This window comes from Pongo abelii, chromosome 10 (genome assembly GCF_028885655.2).
Source record: "Pongo abelii isolate AG06213 chromosome 10, NHGRI_mPonAbe1-v2.0_pri, whole genome shotgun sequence".
Taxonomy (NCBI): Eukaryota; Metazoa; Chordata; class Mammalia; order Primates; family Hominidae; genus Pongo; species Pongo abelii.
In genome coordinates this window covers 10,208,550-10,224,289 of record NC_071995.2, presented here as the reverse complement: position 1 = coordinate 10,224,289, position 15,740 = coordinate 10,208,550, and the positions used below count along the sequence as shown (strand labels likewise).

The 15,740-nt window shown below is 35.9% G+C and overlaps 1 protein-coding gene across 1 annotated transcript; it reads left to right on the top strand.

The window, feature by feature from the left end:
• The first annotated feature begins 6,261 nt into the window (after positions 1-6,261).
• CD69 (CD69 molecule) lies at positions 6,262-14,678 on the top strand. The gene is made up of 5 exons (XM_002822887.5): positions 6,262-6,406; positions 10,761-10,883; positions 11,917-12,116; positions 12,482-12,585; positions 13,580-14,678. The coding sequence occupies exons 1-5, from the start codon at positions 6,343-6,345 to the stop codon at positions 13,686-13,688; spliced, it is 600 nt and encodes a 199-aa protein (XP_002822933.2). The 5' UTR covers positions 6,262-6,342; the 3' UTR covers positions 13,689-14,678.
• The last annotated feature ends 1,062 nt before the right edge of the window (positions 14,679-15,740 follow it).

Sequence of the window (15,740 nt, the reverse complement as noted above, 5' to 3'; positions counted from 1 at the left end):
CTTAACTGTGTGAGTGTCAGTATCCTGGTTGTGATATTGCACCTTAGTTTTGTAAGATGTTGGTATTGAGAGAAGTGGATTAAAGCTTAAAGGGGGCCTAGTGTGGTGGCTCACGCCTGTACTCCCAGCACTTAGGGAGGTCAAGGGGGGCGGATCATTTGAGGTCAGGAGTTCAAGACCAGCCTGGCCAACATGCTGAAACCTCATCTCCACTAAAAATAGAAAATTAGCTGGGCATAGTGACAGTCACCTGCAATCCCAGCTACTCTGGAGGCTGAAACAGGAGAATCGCTTGAACCCGGGAGGCGGATATTGCAGTGAGTCAGGATCTTGCCACTGCACTCCAGCCTGGACGACAGAGCAAAACTCAGTCTCAAAAAAACAAAAGCTTAAAAGCCTAAAGGGAGCTTTATGTGAATCTATAATTATTTCAAAATTTTAAAAACAATAAGTAAAAAATATTTTGACTCTTCTCCCCAATCCTTATATATTTATTTTTTATATTTATTTATTTAACTTTACTGCATGTTACATCAGGAAATATTATCTTTAAAATGGGGATACTGGGTATCTAATCTCATTTCTGATTTCACAAGAAGCATTCTCAATTGGTCATCATTAAGTTTGACGTATTTTATGGATACCCTTTTCTATAATCTATAACCTATAGAGTAATGCAGTTCATTGATTCTTAGTGTGCCATAGACTTTTATTATTGATTCATGATTAAAGTTATAAATATTATTTATCTTCTGAGATATCATTTCCTCTTAATTTGTCAATGTGGCAAGTTGTGTTGATTGGTTTTCAAATGAAAAATCAACATTAGATTCCTGCAATAAACCAAGTTTTCTGTGGTGTATTATTTTTTATACATTGCTGAATACAATTTTCTAAATTTATTTTTAATTTTTTTGCCATCTGTTCTTACAAGTAAGAATAGCTGGTCAAGTTTTGATTGCAGTGTTTTCTTGATCTGATCTTATAGTCTTTCAAATAAATTGTAATTTGCTATTTCTTTTTTAAATATTCGTTATTTTAGAACATAAAACCATCTGGACATGGGGTTTTTGTTGTTTCTGTTGTTTTGTTTTATTCCTTCCCAAAAAGAGTGTATTTAATTACGGATTCAATTAACGTAATAGTTACAGAATATTTAATTCTTTATTTTTGTCTTGCTTCAGTTTTGGAGAGACATCTGTCTAGAATATGTTCATTTTACTTATGTTGTCAAATATATTACAGCCAAAAAATATTCATAATATACTGTTATAATTTTTCATGCCTACTTTGACTTCTCTCACACTTTCTTGTGAATTCTCTTTTAAGATAAAAGTCCCAGAATGTCTTCCACCTGGAGGCATTTCCTAGGTACGTTAGGTGCACATAGATCCACAGGAAGTGGGATAAGCAGTTCTGTTCAAATTCATTATGCATCTATCAAACAAGATCCAAGTACAATTGGATACATTTTATAATAGCATAGTAGCCCAGGCCGTGGCCTACCTTAAAATTCTATATGGTACATTTGCCATTTTCACACCATTATCTTTGAGAGTAGTCTCCAAAAATGTTTTATACGGATAAGTCTGGAATTAATTTAGGTAAAGTACTCAGACATGGTTAAGCGTTATATCTCATCTTTAGTATAGTTCTTCTTTTATTCTCTTATGTATTTTACTTTCAGAAACAGTCAGATTTTTCAGAGTCCCAAGTTTATGTGTACACAAGCACTATCTTTTACCTTCACTGTCTCAAGTCAAAAAGAAGAAAATGCCAGCTCACACTTTCCAAGCTCATTTTTCGTGTTTCAGATGTTCCATTGAAGAGGAAAATTAGAAAGTTGAAAGACTTGAAGAGGACAGAAGGTTGGAAAGTGTTTAAAACTGGAAATCCCCAATTTACTCATGGTTACCTTCATTGACCCTTTACGGTAAACAATTCAAAAACACACAGGCACCTGCAGGTTAAAAATAAATTTACCAATTTGTGTATTTGTATTAATTTGACAGAGGATGATGTATTCTAAATTGAAGTTTTGATTCACAAGAAGATTAAAGCCATTCAGAAACCTAATTCACCCATTGAAAGGAAAAAAAAAGAGAGAGATGAGCAGGTTGTCTCCGGAAATTGTCTTAGGTCGGAAGTCTGTGGTCCCTGTTCACATGTACTCCAAAGCATCCTGCTGCTGCAGCTGTCTGATAAGCACAGCGTACCCCACCTTCTCTGCACACTTTGCATCTAGCTCATATTACCTCATCTTTATTTCCTTTCTGACATCTCACCCCAGATTCTACATATAAGGTCACACAGGAAGGAAAGCTGCATAGAGTTTTGGTGTCCTGAAAGACTTTTGCCAACTTTGTCCCTGCGCTAATTTCTCTAAGCCTCAGCTATACTATTTTCTCAGCTACGCTACGAAATGTGAATGATAATCTCTGCCCTAAAAATATCACTTAATTTTTTAACATACGATTTATGAAAGAAGACACATAAAATGTCTCCCTAAAATGGAAAGTTACATATTATTGCCATCTGTGTTTTATAAAGAGGTTGAAAGGGGTTTGCTTGCACAAGATTTGTTTCTTTATGTGTTTCTTTTTCTTTTTTAAGAGAACTAAACCTAACAGGGCTGACCACAAGAAGTTTGCTTCCATGTTTTGATAAAAAAAAAGGGGGTACTGAAGAACTCTCTGATCCCCAAATCTCTCCCACATTGCATCTTGACCCTCTACACTTTGTTTTTCTCTGGAATTTCACGTGTAGAGATATGTTTCTTTGGCTTAACAAGTATTGATTAGTACCGTGGGCATATAGTTTATTGTACCTAAGAGGACATTCTCACAAGTGAAATAGCATACTCTTAATAATTATTGAAATAGCATGATGTTAATAATTACATGTTGTTAATAATCAACAACAGGTGTCAGCTAGGACAGTGCCAAGCAACCATTATTCACTGTGAGTTTAAATTGATTGCTTTCTCAAATTAAAAGAGATTTCTTACACTTAAGAAAAATAGAAAGAATTATGGAAGGGAGGGAAGATAAATGACGAAAAAGTTAATTTTTCAACAAATTCAGGCTCTTGCAGAAGACATTGAGCAGCATGGGGCCCAGTGGATATACAGGAGGCCACTGACAACCGTGTGCTTGGTATGTTGGCTACTTTTTTCTTGCAGTGGCTGCCTCCTCCCATGTACCCAAGTACTTATTTCAACAAAATACTTGGGCTATCTCCATAAAAAAAAAGCAGAGAAGGGCCAGGAGCAGTGGCTCATGCCTCTAATCCCAGCACTTTGGGAGGCAGAGGCAAGAGGATCATTTGAGGTCAGGAGTTCGAGATCAGCCTGGCCAACATAGTGAAACCCTGTCTCTACTAAAAAAAAATACAAAAATTAGCCGGGCGTGATGGCGGGTGACTATAATCCCAGATCCTCAGGAGGTTGAGGCAGGAGAATCACTTGAACCCGGGAGGTGGAGGCTGCAGTGAGCAGAGATCACACCACTGCATTCCAGCCTGGGCAACAAGAGTAAAACTCTGTCTCAAAAAAAAAAAAAAAAAAAAAAAAAAAAGCAGAGAAAAATGACTGCAAAATAAAGTTAATAGATTTTGATCAATGTCATAATGTTTAAAAATATTTTCTCAAAATAAGATTTCTAGGTATCATTTTCCTGTGGCTTAGGGCATATATGTAAAATAGATATTATACGTAACATATATATAAAAACATGTGTGCACACTAGATGTGTGTGTGTATACACACATCCATTAACTTGATTATGGTTGAAGAAGCAAGAAACCTTGAGCACATGAGTCTTAGTACTGTGAAACCTGTTAGAGGTGATTGTAGGAGACTGCAGTTTCCTCTGTCTCTTTCTCAGACGGAGAAGAGACACATTACATTACGTCAGCAATTATGCTGACTTCTCAGTTATTATCTCTGAATGCCTTACATCGAATGAGGAACTTTCTCTTTTCATGACGTGTACCAAACTGTCACTCCCTTCCGTATAATTGAAGGCATAATATGTACCAAATACTATGTTAAAAAAATGTAGAATTCATAATTTTTCTTCATAGAAACATTATAAATTGGATGTTATATTTTTAGTTTACAGATAACAAAGCCAAAGCTCAGTGGACTTGCGTGGTCAATTTCGTGAAGCACTACTGGCTTACTGCACTTACCTTCATTCTTTTCCTTAAAGAAGCTAAACTTCTTTTTATTTTATAGAGGGTATTCTTGCTCTTGTTCTTTCTGTTCTCAAATTTTCAATAGTTAAATCTTTCCTCTCATTTTTATTTAATTCCACATATGACCTCCTCAACAAGACCATGCCTGATGACCTATATAAATGACCTCACATCCATCCCTATGTATTACCTGGTTCTTTGCATGTAGCAGCCTAAGGTCATACACTTCTCAACCAAACAATCCTACGAACCCCAATAAATAGCACTCCATATTTTAGAACTTTTAGAGTTTTATACATATTTTTCATTCATGCATGCATTCAGTAAGGGCATGGAATACATACTAGATTCCAGTTACTACAGCAGGTGTTAGAGGCACAGAGGAGATAAGTCAAAGTCCTTGCCCTCAAGCAGCTTACAGTCTAGTAAGGGAAACAGATAATAAACCATGATATAATATCAGATATTGACAGCAATCTGTAGAGGCACAGAGTGTGAGGTTCTATTTTACATATAATAGCAACTGACAATTTCTCTGAGCAGGTGGCAGCTGAAGAGTGTGTCGGTGAAAGGGAGAGCGAGACATGCAGGGAGATGGAAAAAGAATCTTTTAGAGAAAAAGTAAAAGCCCTGTAGTGGTAGGATGCTTGGCATTTTTAAGGAGGAGGTTTCTGTCAGAGAGGATACTGAATAATAGGAAAAATGGTAGGAGAGGTACCCAGGGGCCATATTATGTATAAAGCATTCTCAACTATTAGGTCTTTGGATTTTACGGTACATTTGATAGGAAGCCTTTCAAAGTGCAGTGGGGGGAGGAGTTAAACACTTCACCAAAATGATATGAATTAATTATAAAACAATTGTTCTGGCTGCCATGTGGAAAAGGAACTAAGAAATTGACTGAAAAATACGATGGAAGCAAAGGGAGCTTTTAGGGCCAACATGTAACTCTTTGTGTCTTAGGTAGACAAATGCATCTAATGGTGCAACTAACTTCTCTAGATGATAACTTCCAACCCACCTATGCATAAAATTTTCATCAAGGCTTTACTCTGAAAGCAGAATGTCTTTTTAAGTGATATTAATAATAAAATTTTGGGCACCAAGATTATTAATCAGAGTGGTATTTTGATTTCCCTCCTTAAATCACCATACGTAGCTTTCTGCATTCATCTTGTGTTGACTGTCATTACTTGTCTGAATGAGACTGATACCACAGCAATGTTTTAAATAATAATCATACCTCAAAAGACTGAAGTCTCAGAGGTATCTGAAGAGATAACCTAGAGCACAGGGGGAGAATTGAAGAAGATGTTACTGAAGTGACATAAAAGCAGTCTAAATGACAGTAAAATGTGACAAGAAAATTAGCAGGAAATAAATGAAACAGATAATTTAAGATAAACAATTTTAGAGCATAGCAAGGAAGTTCCAGACCACAAGCTTACGTTTCCTGCATTCTTACTTCTTACTGTGTGATACATCTAGTCACCACGGAAGAAGTGAATGAGACACTTCCAAAAACCAGTTCGTAGCTTTCTAAATAAAACTCTTTCAGGCTGGAGAGAGATCCATGAGCATAGAGATCTTAAAATTCATGTTCAACAATAAATCCTGGGGCCCCAGACAGTGTCAGGTGCATAGGGGGTGTTCAGTAAATAACAGTTAAATGTATGAATAAATAGATGAATGAGATTCCTGGAAAATACTACCCTCTCCTTCTCCAAATTATTTTCATCTCAAAGACAGGGATCTTTAACTTTTAATTCTTTACTTAGATTATGCTGTCTCCTAAACTATTTGTGTTTTCTAGAAATTTAAGGCAGGATGTCTCAGAGTCTGGGAAAATCCCACTTTCCTCCTGCTACATCTTACAGTTGTGAGAAAGCACATTTCAGACAACAGGGAAAACCCACACTTCACCACAACAACACACTATACATTGTCTGGTCCACTGGAGCATAAATTAAAGAGAAACAATGTAGTCAAGCAAGTAGGCGGCAAGAGGAAGGGGGCGGAGACATCATCAGGGAGTATAAACTCTGAGATGCCTCAGAGCCTCACAGACTGAACAAGAGCTCCAGCAAAGACTTTCACTGTAGATTGACTTGACCTGAGATTAACTAGGGAATCTTGAGAGTAAAGATGAGCTCTGAAAATTGTTTCATAGCAGAGAACAGCTCTTTGCATCCGGAGAGTGGACAAGAAAGTAAGTCAGATCTGATTGCATATTTACTCTCTAGTATCTCTATATATGACATTAATAGTAGTTATAGAAGATATGCTGGTAATCTCTCTATATATGATATATAATCTTAGAGAAATATACTGCTAATCTCTACATATGTGATATCTAATGGTTGTTAGGGAAGGAAGTAAGGCTTTGTCTTTTAGAGAAGACAGGTTCTTCTTCAGGGAAGAGGTAAATCCCTTTTTATCTATAAGAAGATAGAATACCTGAGATGAGAGAAAGCCGCAAAAATGAATGTCAGAAGATTTTTAAAGATCTTTCTCTTTGCTTTAGTTTATATCATCTCAGTGTGTTTAGATTTAATCAGAAAACTTTCTGCTCTAGCCCGGTTATTCTCCATCATGTTTTTTCATATCCATCTGTACATTCTCCAGGAAGTGCTGTCTCTCTTTATGAAAAATTCTATTTTCCACATAAGCAATTACATTGTTTGCCTTCCTTTGCATTCAGTGTCTGCTTTCAGTGTACCTTATCCTGTGTTCTCATGACAGCATCGTCTAGTTGCTGGAAATGGGCAAGTTTGCCATCTTTGAGAGAATAGCTGTATCAGCAGATGAAAATTTACAGTGTCCATTTGTAATTTACTAAAAAAAAAGTCACAAAAGAATTCCTGAAAATGCAAGCTCCTGCTTTGGTATTCTTTATAGGACTTTTTTCCTCTATTTCATCCTTCTGTTTAACCTTTCCAATCTCTGACTTCAAAGACTATGTAACTTAGAATTTGTTCTTCCTTTCCTTTGTTTCTCAGCAAAATATAATCATCTTAGAAATTTTCCTCTCTTTTATTTGTCTCTTCTATCCACATATCTAGTTTATTTCCTGTTACTGGGATTTTGCCTATTGTTTTTCTATACCTTACTTCTGTAAAATTTGTTGAGTTTTTCCATTTATCTCTCTGTCTCCTTAGTTAATGAGGTACCCTAAAGCACTAGCACTTAGAAATTAGTCTACTTCTCAGCAAGAGCTATCTATTAACAAAGGGATATGTGAGAAACAGGAGAACTAAAACAATCTTGTAGAAAGGGATTATTTTCTAAGCGTGTGTCTACTATATTACTTTACTTCCGAAAAACATCAGTTACTTCTCATAAATCCATCCTGTGTTTAAGAACATAAAATTTAGTGTGGATAACAAACGCAAAGCATGCAAATTTTCAGGTAATCAGGTGAGCCATTACTTATGGCACAGTTGTGCTGCCAAAAAGAAATAATAATAATAATAACTACTCAATAAATAGAGAGCACAGGTGAAAGAAGGACCTAATGCAGAAATTTTTAACTTTTCCTGATACTGTTTCAACTTTCTTTTGAATGTCTAATTTAGGCTGCCCTAGTCATCCTTGGACGTTATCCCTGGGTGATTCAATAAGTAGCAAATTGAGTTGATTTTCAACTTCTCCATTAATGTGCACGACCTGAAATCAAATCAAAAGTGTGCTGTTGAGGGAAATGTTTTGTCACCTAGGAGATAAGTCAAGCTGTGGGTAAGAGTAGCCCTCAGTTGTAATCCCAGCACTCTGGGAGGCCGAGGTGGGCGGATCACGAGGTCAGGAGATCGAGACCATCCTGGGTAACACGATGAAACCCCGTCTCTACTAAAAATACAAAAAGTTAGCCGGGCGTGGTGGCTGGCGCTTGTAGTCCCAGCTACTCGGGAGGCTGAGGCAGGAGAATGGCCGGAACCCGGGAGGCGGAGCTTACAGTGAGCGGAGATCGCCACGGCACTCCAGCCTGGGCGACAGAGCGAGACTCCATCTCAAAATAAATAAATAAATAGATAGATAAATAAACAAAAAACAGTAGCCCTCATTAATCGGAATAAAGTATCATCTGAGAGTCATCCCAAAGCTTACTCCCTAGTTGAGCCAATGGGCTGATTGAGACTCTGGAGTCCATGGGTCACTGGGGTGTGTTAGTGCTCACTGAGGAGACAGCTGTTGCAATACTGAGTTCAAGCAGCACGACTGACTCACATAATGTGAAGTGAAACCAGACAGAGCTCCGAACTTGGTACCTTGGGTAGCAAAGGTGGCTTCCGATGATGATTCTATACCAGTGAACAAAGAAAAATTTGCTTTGAGAAGCTGAGAAAATCGAGCTAGATGGCAGTGAAGTAAAGGCTTCTCTTGCAAAATCTGAGTGCCAATCTGTGATGGGAAAAATAACTTCCAGATAAAGCAAAAGTTGATGTGGACACCAGTACCCAGTAAATTACTGTGAAAAAAAGGCAACATCTCTTGGTCCGGTTTACCTTTAGATAAATGTTTTAAGGGTAAAAATATGTGTATTTCAAGATATATCTTATGTAAACTTTTTTAAGTTATGAAAATCATCCATATTGAAAAATAGAATGTTTTCTATTTTGAAACTGTTTTGCATTCTCAGTTACTTAAGTAGCCATTTTACATTTTAGTTTTTGAGAACATAATAGGGACCTGTATACTCCTTGTGGGGCCACATTTTAAGAATCCTGACAGCTCATCCTGCAAAATTAAAATCCAAAATCTAAGTTCCAAAATTCTCTTTTCTCCTTCCTCAGTTATTTACTTAGAGTGTAGAACAGACATCCTCTTAGAGTTTTTTGTAACTATCAATTATCATTAACATCATATTATTATTCTAAATCCTTCCACAGGAACACTACTTGTTGGAAAAAAAAAAAAAGGCTTTTACTTTGTTTCACCATTGTACAGAGGGCAAATGAAAAAACTTTCGCTGAATATTTGGACTATAATACTGTTACATTTCCTCTATTATTTCAACATCTGTTGAAAAATTCAAATTTTTACTGTTCATTCACATATCATTTTAAATTGAGGTTTGGTTCACTTACAACGAATGCACAGCTCGTAGGTATACAGTTTAATGACTTATGACAGTGGTATAACCACAAGACTAGCAACATTTGAATCTTTCCATCACCCCAGACAGTTTGCCCTGTGTCCCATGCCAGTTAAATTACCTTTCCTACACACACAAAGGCAACCACTGTTCTGATTTTTGACGCCAGAGATTAGACCAACTATTATTTAATGTCATATAAATGCAGATATTTAGTATACAATCTTTTGTGGCTGGATTTTTTTTTCACTCAACATTTTTTTTGGGGATTCATTCATTTTGTTGTATGTATCAGTTGTCTTATTTTGAATTGCTGTGCAGAATTCCCTTGTATGGATATACCATAATTTGTTTACTTATTTTCCTGTTGATGGATATTTGGATTATTCCTGGAATTTGGTTCTTAAGAATAAAGCTGCTAGGAACATTCTTGCACAAGGCATTTTGAGAACATATTTTCATTTTTCTTGGGGATATACATAGAAGTAGGTTTGTTGGGCCATAGAAAAGGCATATATTTAATTTTATAAGAAACAGTTTCCGAAGTGTTTTTCCAATTTGTTCTCCCACCAATAACATCTGAAAATTCCAGTTGCTCCACATCTGCACCAACTTCACCAAAAAATACTGTCACGTTTAAAATTTTGTTCAGTCATTTTAATGTTAGATATTTATGTATCAATTCAATGTTTTACTTTATGATATTATCCACATTTATCCCATTCACATCATTTCTCTCAAACAGTAACTACAAGGAGGTTAAGGAATTATGCTAGAATTATTTATTTATTTATTTACTTATTTATTTTTTTAGACAAGGTCTCACTCTGTCACTCAGGTTAGAGTGCAGTGGTGCAATCTCAGCTCACTGCAACCTCTGCCTCCCAGGCTAAAGCGATCCTCACACTTCAGACTCCCAAGTAGCTGGGAACACAAGTGCGCACCACCATGACCAGCTAATTTTTTGTATTTTTGGTGGAGACAGGGTTTCACCATGTTGCTCATGGTGGTCTTGAACTCCTGAGCTCAGGTGATCAATCCACCCACCTCAGCCTCCCAAAGTGCTGAGATTACAGGTGTGAGCCACCACACCCTAGAATTTTTTTATGTGTCTTCTGGGGCATGTGCATATTTAATAAATGTTCTTATCATGATTAAAACAAACTGATTATATACTTAGAATTTTCATAGCTACTAAGTGTATAAATTATATGTGCCAGGTAAATATTTTGGGGAGATACTTTATAATCTCATCATTATGCTTGAATTGTTTCATTTCAAGCCAACAATAAACTATTCAAATTCACTCAAAATTGGGGGTAAATTAACTTAGAAATTTCTATAAAGAGATGGGGAAATTTCATATAAGGAGATAGGAAATATTAAGTTTAAATGCCTCAAAAGAATGTCGCATATTCCTATAGTACTTCTATAGTCTGCCTGAACTCATCATCAACTTTCTCCCTTCCAGATGATGCCACCAGTCCCCATTTTTCAACACGTCATGAAGGGTCCTTCCAAGTTCCTGTCCTGTGTGCTATAATGAATGTGGTCTTCATCACCATTTTAATCATAGCTCTCATTGCTTTATCAGGTGGGTCTACACTTCATCAGTTCTTTCAAAGCCTCTTAGCTGTAAGCATCCATACCCAGCTGAAATCAATATTAGTTTAGTCTAGTTAATCAGAAACTGTAGCTAATTTAGAAACATCTCATGTGCCATATATGGCCAATTTCCTAATCAATACTAAACATAATTCCACAATCCTTGAATAATTAATGTAATACTTTTATAAGTATTAAAAGTATCTATGATTTATATATTACTGTAGAATAAAATTGCATTTGAAAAGATGTTTACATCTAGAATGAAGGGAGCTGGTCTGAATTCTGAATAAATAGCTATTTAGCTAGAAAAAAATGTGAACTTCACATTCATTGATTATGGAAAAAAATCGTATCTAAAGCCATAGATTAATCAGGAAGTGGCCAGTCTTTTGTGTTTTATCTCAAAGGACACAGAATGGTAGTTCTGCATAATTAAGATTATATTTAAAAGTTCCCAGAGAGTCACTAGTGATTTGGTATTCAATACCTCCAGCTATACCAAGATACATTTGTGTCTTTTACAAATGGGAATGTTTACCATTGTTTTGAGATATTCTGAGTCATATGTCTTTCTGTATTTTGAATTGGTTCCCTAAAAGTTACTCTCTCCATCTTTCCAACCTAGTGCTATAAATACTGCATCTTCAAATTCTTCCACCTCTGCATTCAGATTCAAAACCTTATTTGAAATGTATAATGCACTTTACCCTTTCTGGTCCAAAGAAATATTTAGTCCAAATTTTCAGAATTGTTCTATACTTCTGTCATTTTCTGACATTATGGCCAAAGGTACATCCCCTCATCCTCATACCTCCGTTCAATGATGATTAGGCACAATGGAAGATCAGATATGGTCCTGAGAACTTTCTTTCTTCATACCCTTTTCAGAATTCTACTTTTTAGCTTTTATCCTTTACTTTATCACCACCTAGCACAACATAGCATCCTAAGGCTAGTTTTGCATGCTGTGGGTATTTGGTTTCTTTTGTTACTAAAACAAAGCATTTTTCTGTTCACAGTGGGCCAATACAATTGTCCAGGCCAATACACATTCTCAATGCCATCAGACAGCCATGTTTCTTCATGCTCTGAGGACTGGGTTGGCTACCAGAGGAAATGCTACTTTATTTCTACTGTGAAGAGGAGCTGGACTTCAGCCCAAAATGCTTGCTCTGAACATGGTGCTACTCTTGCTGTCATTGATTCTGAAAAGGACATGGTAAGAATAAAAAAAAGATAAAATATTACTATTTTAATTCATATGGCTAATCAGTGGTTTCCTTCTGTTTCTAAGTGGAGTAAACAAACAAACAAACAAACATTGTACCTATTTCAGATGTAGGAAAATGTCATCCCAGAGAACCATATGATCAGCCTGAGGTCAAAATGAGGTTTAATCTTTTAAGTTTGATTTGATTGCTTAGCTTCAAAGACCAGAAATCCAAATATGCTGATCCTATATAGAATGAGTGCATGGTCAGATAAGCTGTCATGCCTCAAGTTGCAGCTTTTGAGAAACAGGATTTACTATCTACTTCCCCAGAAGGGTGTTTAATGTAACAACTCCTTTGTGCTTTCTTTAAGAACTTTCTAAAACGATACACAGGTAGAGAGGAACACTGGGTTGGACTGAAAAAGGAACCTGGTCACCCATGGAAGTGGTCAAATGGCAAAGAATTTAACAACTGGTAAGTCTCCAGAAGTCTCTTTATATTCCCCAGGGTGGCATCTCAGGAAAATCACTTTCCTTTTCTTCTTTCAAAGCACTTTAGATACGAAGGCTGAGCTCTTCAAGAGCTCTAACAATCTCTTCTGAATGCGTATACTCTGGAATTCTTTAATAACAGGCTTTACTATTATTATTTTTTTATCCACACTTATAATACATAAAATAAATGCTTATAGTAATTTTTCTCAGCAAACTCTAATGTGAGTAATAGATCTGGTTAATTTGGAAATATTTCAATAATAATTATGATGATGCAACAAAGACCCATTTTCAATGTCACATTTAGTCTTTACTAATAAGATAGTTGCTGGAAAATAAATCCTTCTTACTATTTCTCAGTTTTCATCTCCACAGAATAAAGAATAGTTTCAATGCCTAATTATGAGTTCCTATACACCTGAAAGAAAATTTGCCCCAGAATTAGACACTCTATTTTCATTACCTTTAGTTAAAATACATTTAATGTTTGAAGATCATTTTACGAGTTTGCTGTTAATCATAATACTGATGAAGTATGGAGATGAAAATTCAGGTTTCTAGAAAAGGGATTCCTAATATTTGTCGTATGGTTCCATATCCACAGATGGGCTTCAGGAGCCATAAACCCCCTAAAGCTGTATGCACTAGTAGGCATGGCTGTTGAATGCATATAATTTTGTGAAATTATTTATTGAAAAATCTATGAACTCAAAAATGACCAAGAATCACTTATCTGGTGCCATGCCAACCAAATGAATGGCGTGCTTTCCTCTTACTTCTATATTTTTTCTCCACATCCTATTTTTTTTCAATTCTTGTCCATTGTCTCTACAGATTAGTCTATGATTATTTGACTTATGTATCCCACTAAGAATTTAAAAGAAGCAGAGGTCACCATCTCCGAGTTCATTCTCATGTAACTGAATGAAAACAATGAGCTGAAAATAATTCTAAGTTTCTTTATTGTTTGACAGGTTCAACGTTACAGGGTCTGAGAAGTGCGTTTTTCTGAAAAACACAGAGGTCAGCAGCATGGAATGTGAGAAGAATTTATACTGGATATGTAACAAACCTTACAAATAATAAGGAAACATGTTCACTTAGTGACTATTACAGAATGGAACTCAAGGAAATCTGTGTCAGTGGATGCTGCTCTGTGGTCCGAAGTTTTCCATATAGACTTTGTGAAAAAAAATTTTGTAGTGTCTTGGAAATTTTCTTCCAAACAGAACTATGGAAAAAAAGGAAGAAATTCCAGGAAAATCTGCATTGTGGGCTTTTATTGCCATGAGCTGGAAGCATCACAGGTTGACTAATAACCATGCCCAAGAATGAGAAGAATGACTATGCAACCTTTGGATGCACTTTATATTATTTTGAATCCAGAAATAATGAAATAACTAGGCGTGGACTTACTATTTATTGCTGAATGACTACCAACAGTGAGAGCCCTTCATGCATTTGCACTATTGGAAGGAGTTAGATGTTGGTACTAGATACTGAATGTAAACAAAGGAATTATGGCTGGTAACATAGGTTTTTAGTCTAATTGAATCCATTAAACTCAGGGAGCATTTATAAATGGACAAATGCTTATGAAACTAAGATTTGTAGTATTTCTCTCTTTTTAGAGAAATTTGCCAGTTTACTTTGTTATTTTTCCCCAAAAAGAATGGGATGATCGTGTATTTATTTTTTTACTTCCTCAGCTGTAGACTGGTCCTTTTCGATGGTACATATTTCTTTGCCTTTATAATCTTTTATACAGTGTTTTACAGAGAAAAGACATAAGCAAAGACTATGAGGAATATTTGCGAAACATAGAATAGTGCTGGAAAATGTGCAATATGTGATGTGGCAAATCTCTATTAGGAAATATTCTGTAATCTTCAAACCTAGAATAATAATAGTCTTATAATAGGTTTGTGACTTTCCTAATCAATTCTATTACGTGCAATACTTCAATACTTCCTTTAAAATATTTTTATGTGCAATAAAATGTGTTTGTATTTTGTGTTCAGTACAATTATAAGCTGTTTTTATGTATGTGAAATAAAAGTAGAATAAACACAATGGTTTCCAAGGAAGTTCATTCCTTCAAAATACATTAAAAAGTATATACTATATGAGAAAGCAGAAAAGAAAGTTACTATGACTTAGAAAAAAATCCCATGTAGAATAAAACCCCTAGTTTTATAACAGCTTATACATATCAAATTGTTTTCATATACTTATAGGCTAAAGGGTGTATGTATCCATATCCATTTTTGTGTATATAGCAGATGCTCTGTAATAATTACTCCTCATAGTCAATGCTCTGAAAGTATCTTGTTCAATTCTGAGGTGCCATATACACTTTAGTTATTTATGTAAAATAATTCAATACATAGAAAAAAGGCATAATCTTCACGGGATATTTCAATCAGCAAAAAACTCGATGATGTAGTTTGGATGTGTGTCCTTGCCCAAATCTCATGTCGCATTGTAATCCCCTTTGTTGGAGGTGGGGCCTGGTGGGAGGTGATTACATCATGGGAGCGAATCTCTCATGAATGGTTTAGCAACATCCTCTTGGTGGTCTCCTTGCACCTGAGTGAGTTCTCAGGAGATCTGGTCTTTTCAAAGTGTGCAGCACTTTCTCTCTCTCTCTGTCTCTCTTTCTCTCTCTCTCTTTCCTGCTTTCTCCATGTGACATGCCTGCTCCCACTCCATTTCACCTTCCAACATAAGTAAAAGCTCCCTAAGCTTCTGCAGAAGCTGAGCAGTGTCAGCATTATGTTTGTAAAAATGGCAGAACCGTAAGCCAATTAAGCCTTTTTTCTTTATAAATTACCCAGTCTCAGATATTTTTATAGCAATGCAAGAATAGCCTAATACATTTGATTACCTTCAAAATTGTTTTATAAATGTAATTTGCAATATTCTTCTCTGCTTGTTGGAAATGTATGATGTGTATGGTATCGCTAAACTATTGACAAACGGCAAACAGAAATGTGGATTTCAGACACTGCTTAGTGAAAAATAATGACCTCTGTGCTCCTGAGTTCCCACAGCTGTGGGAAAAAAGAAACAAGCAGCCTCCTAGGTCTAATATTCTATCATTACCAACAATCTACTCTCGAGCCATCTTAGAAA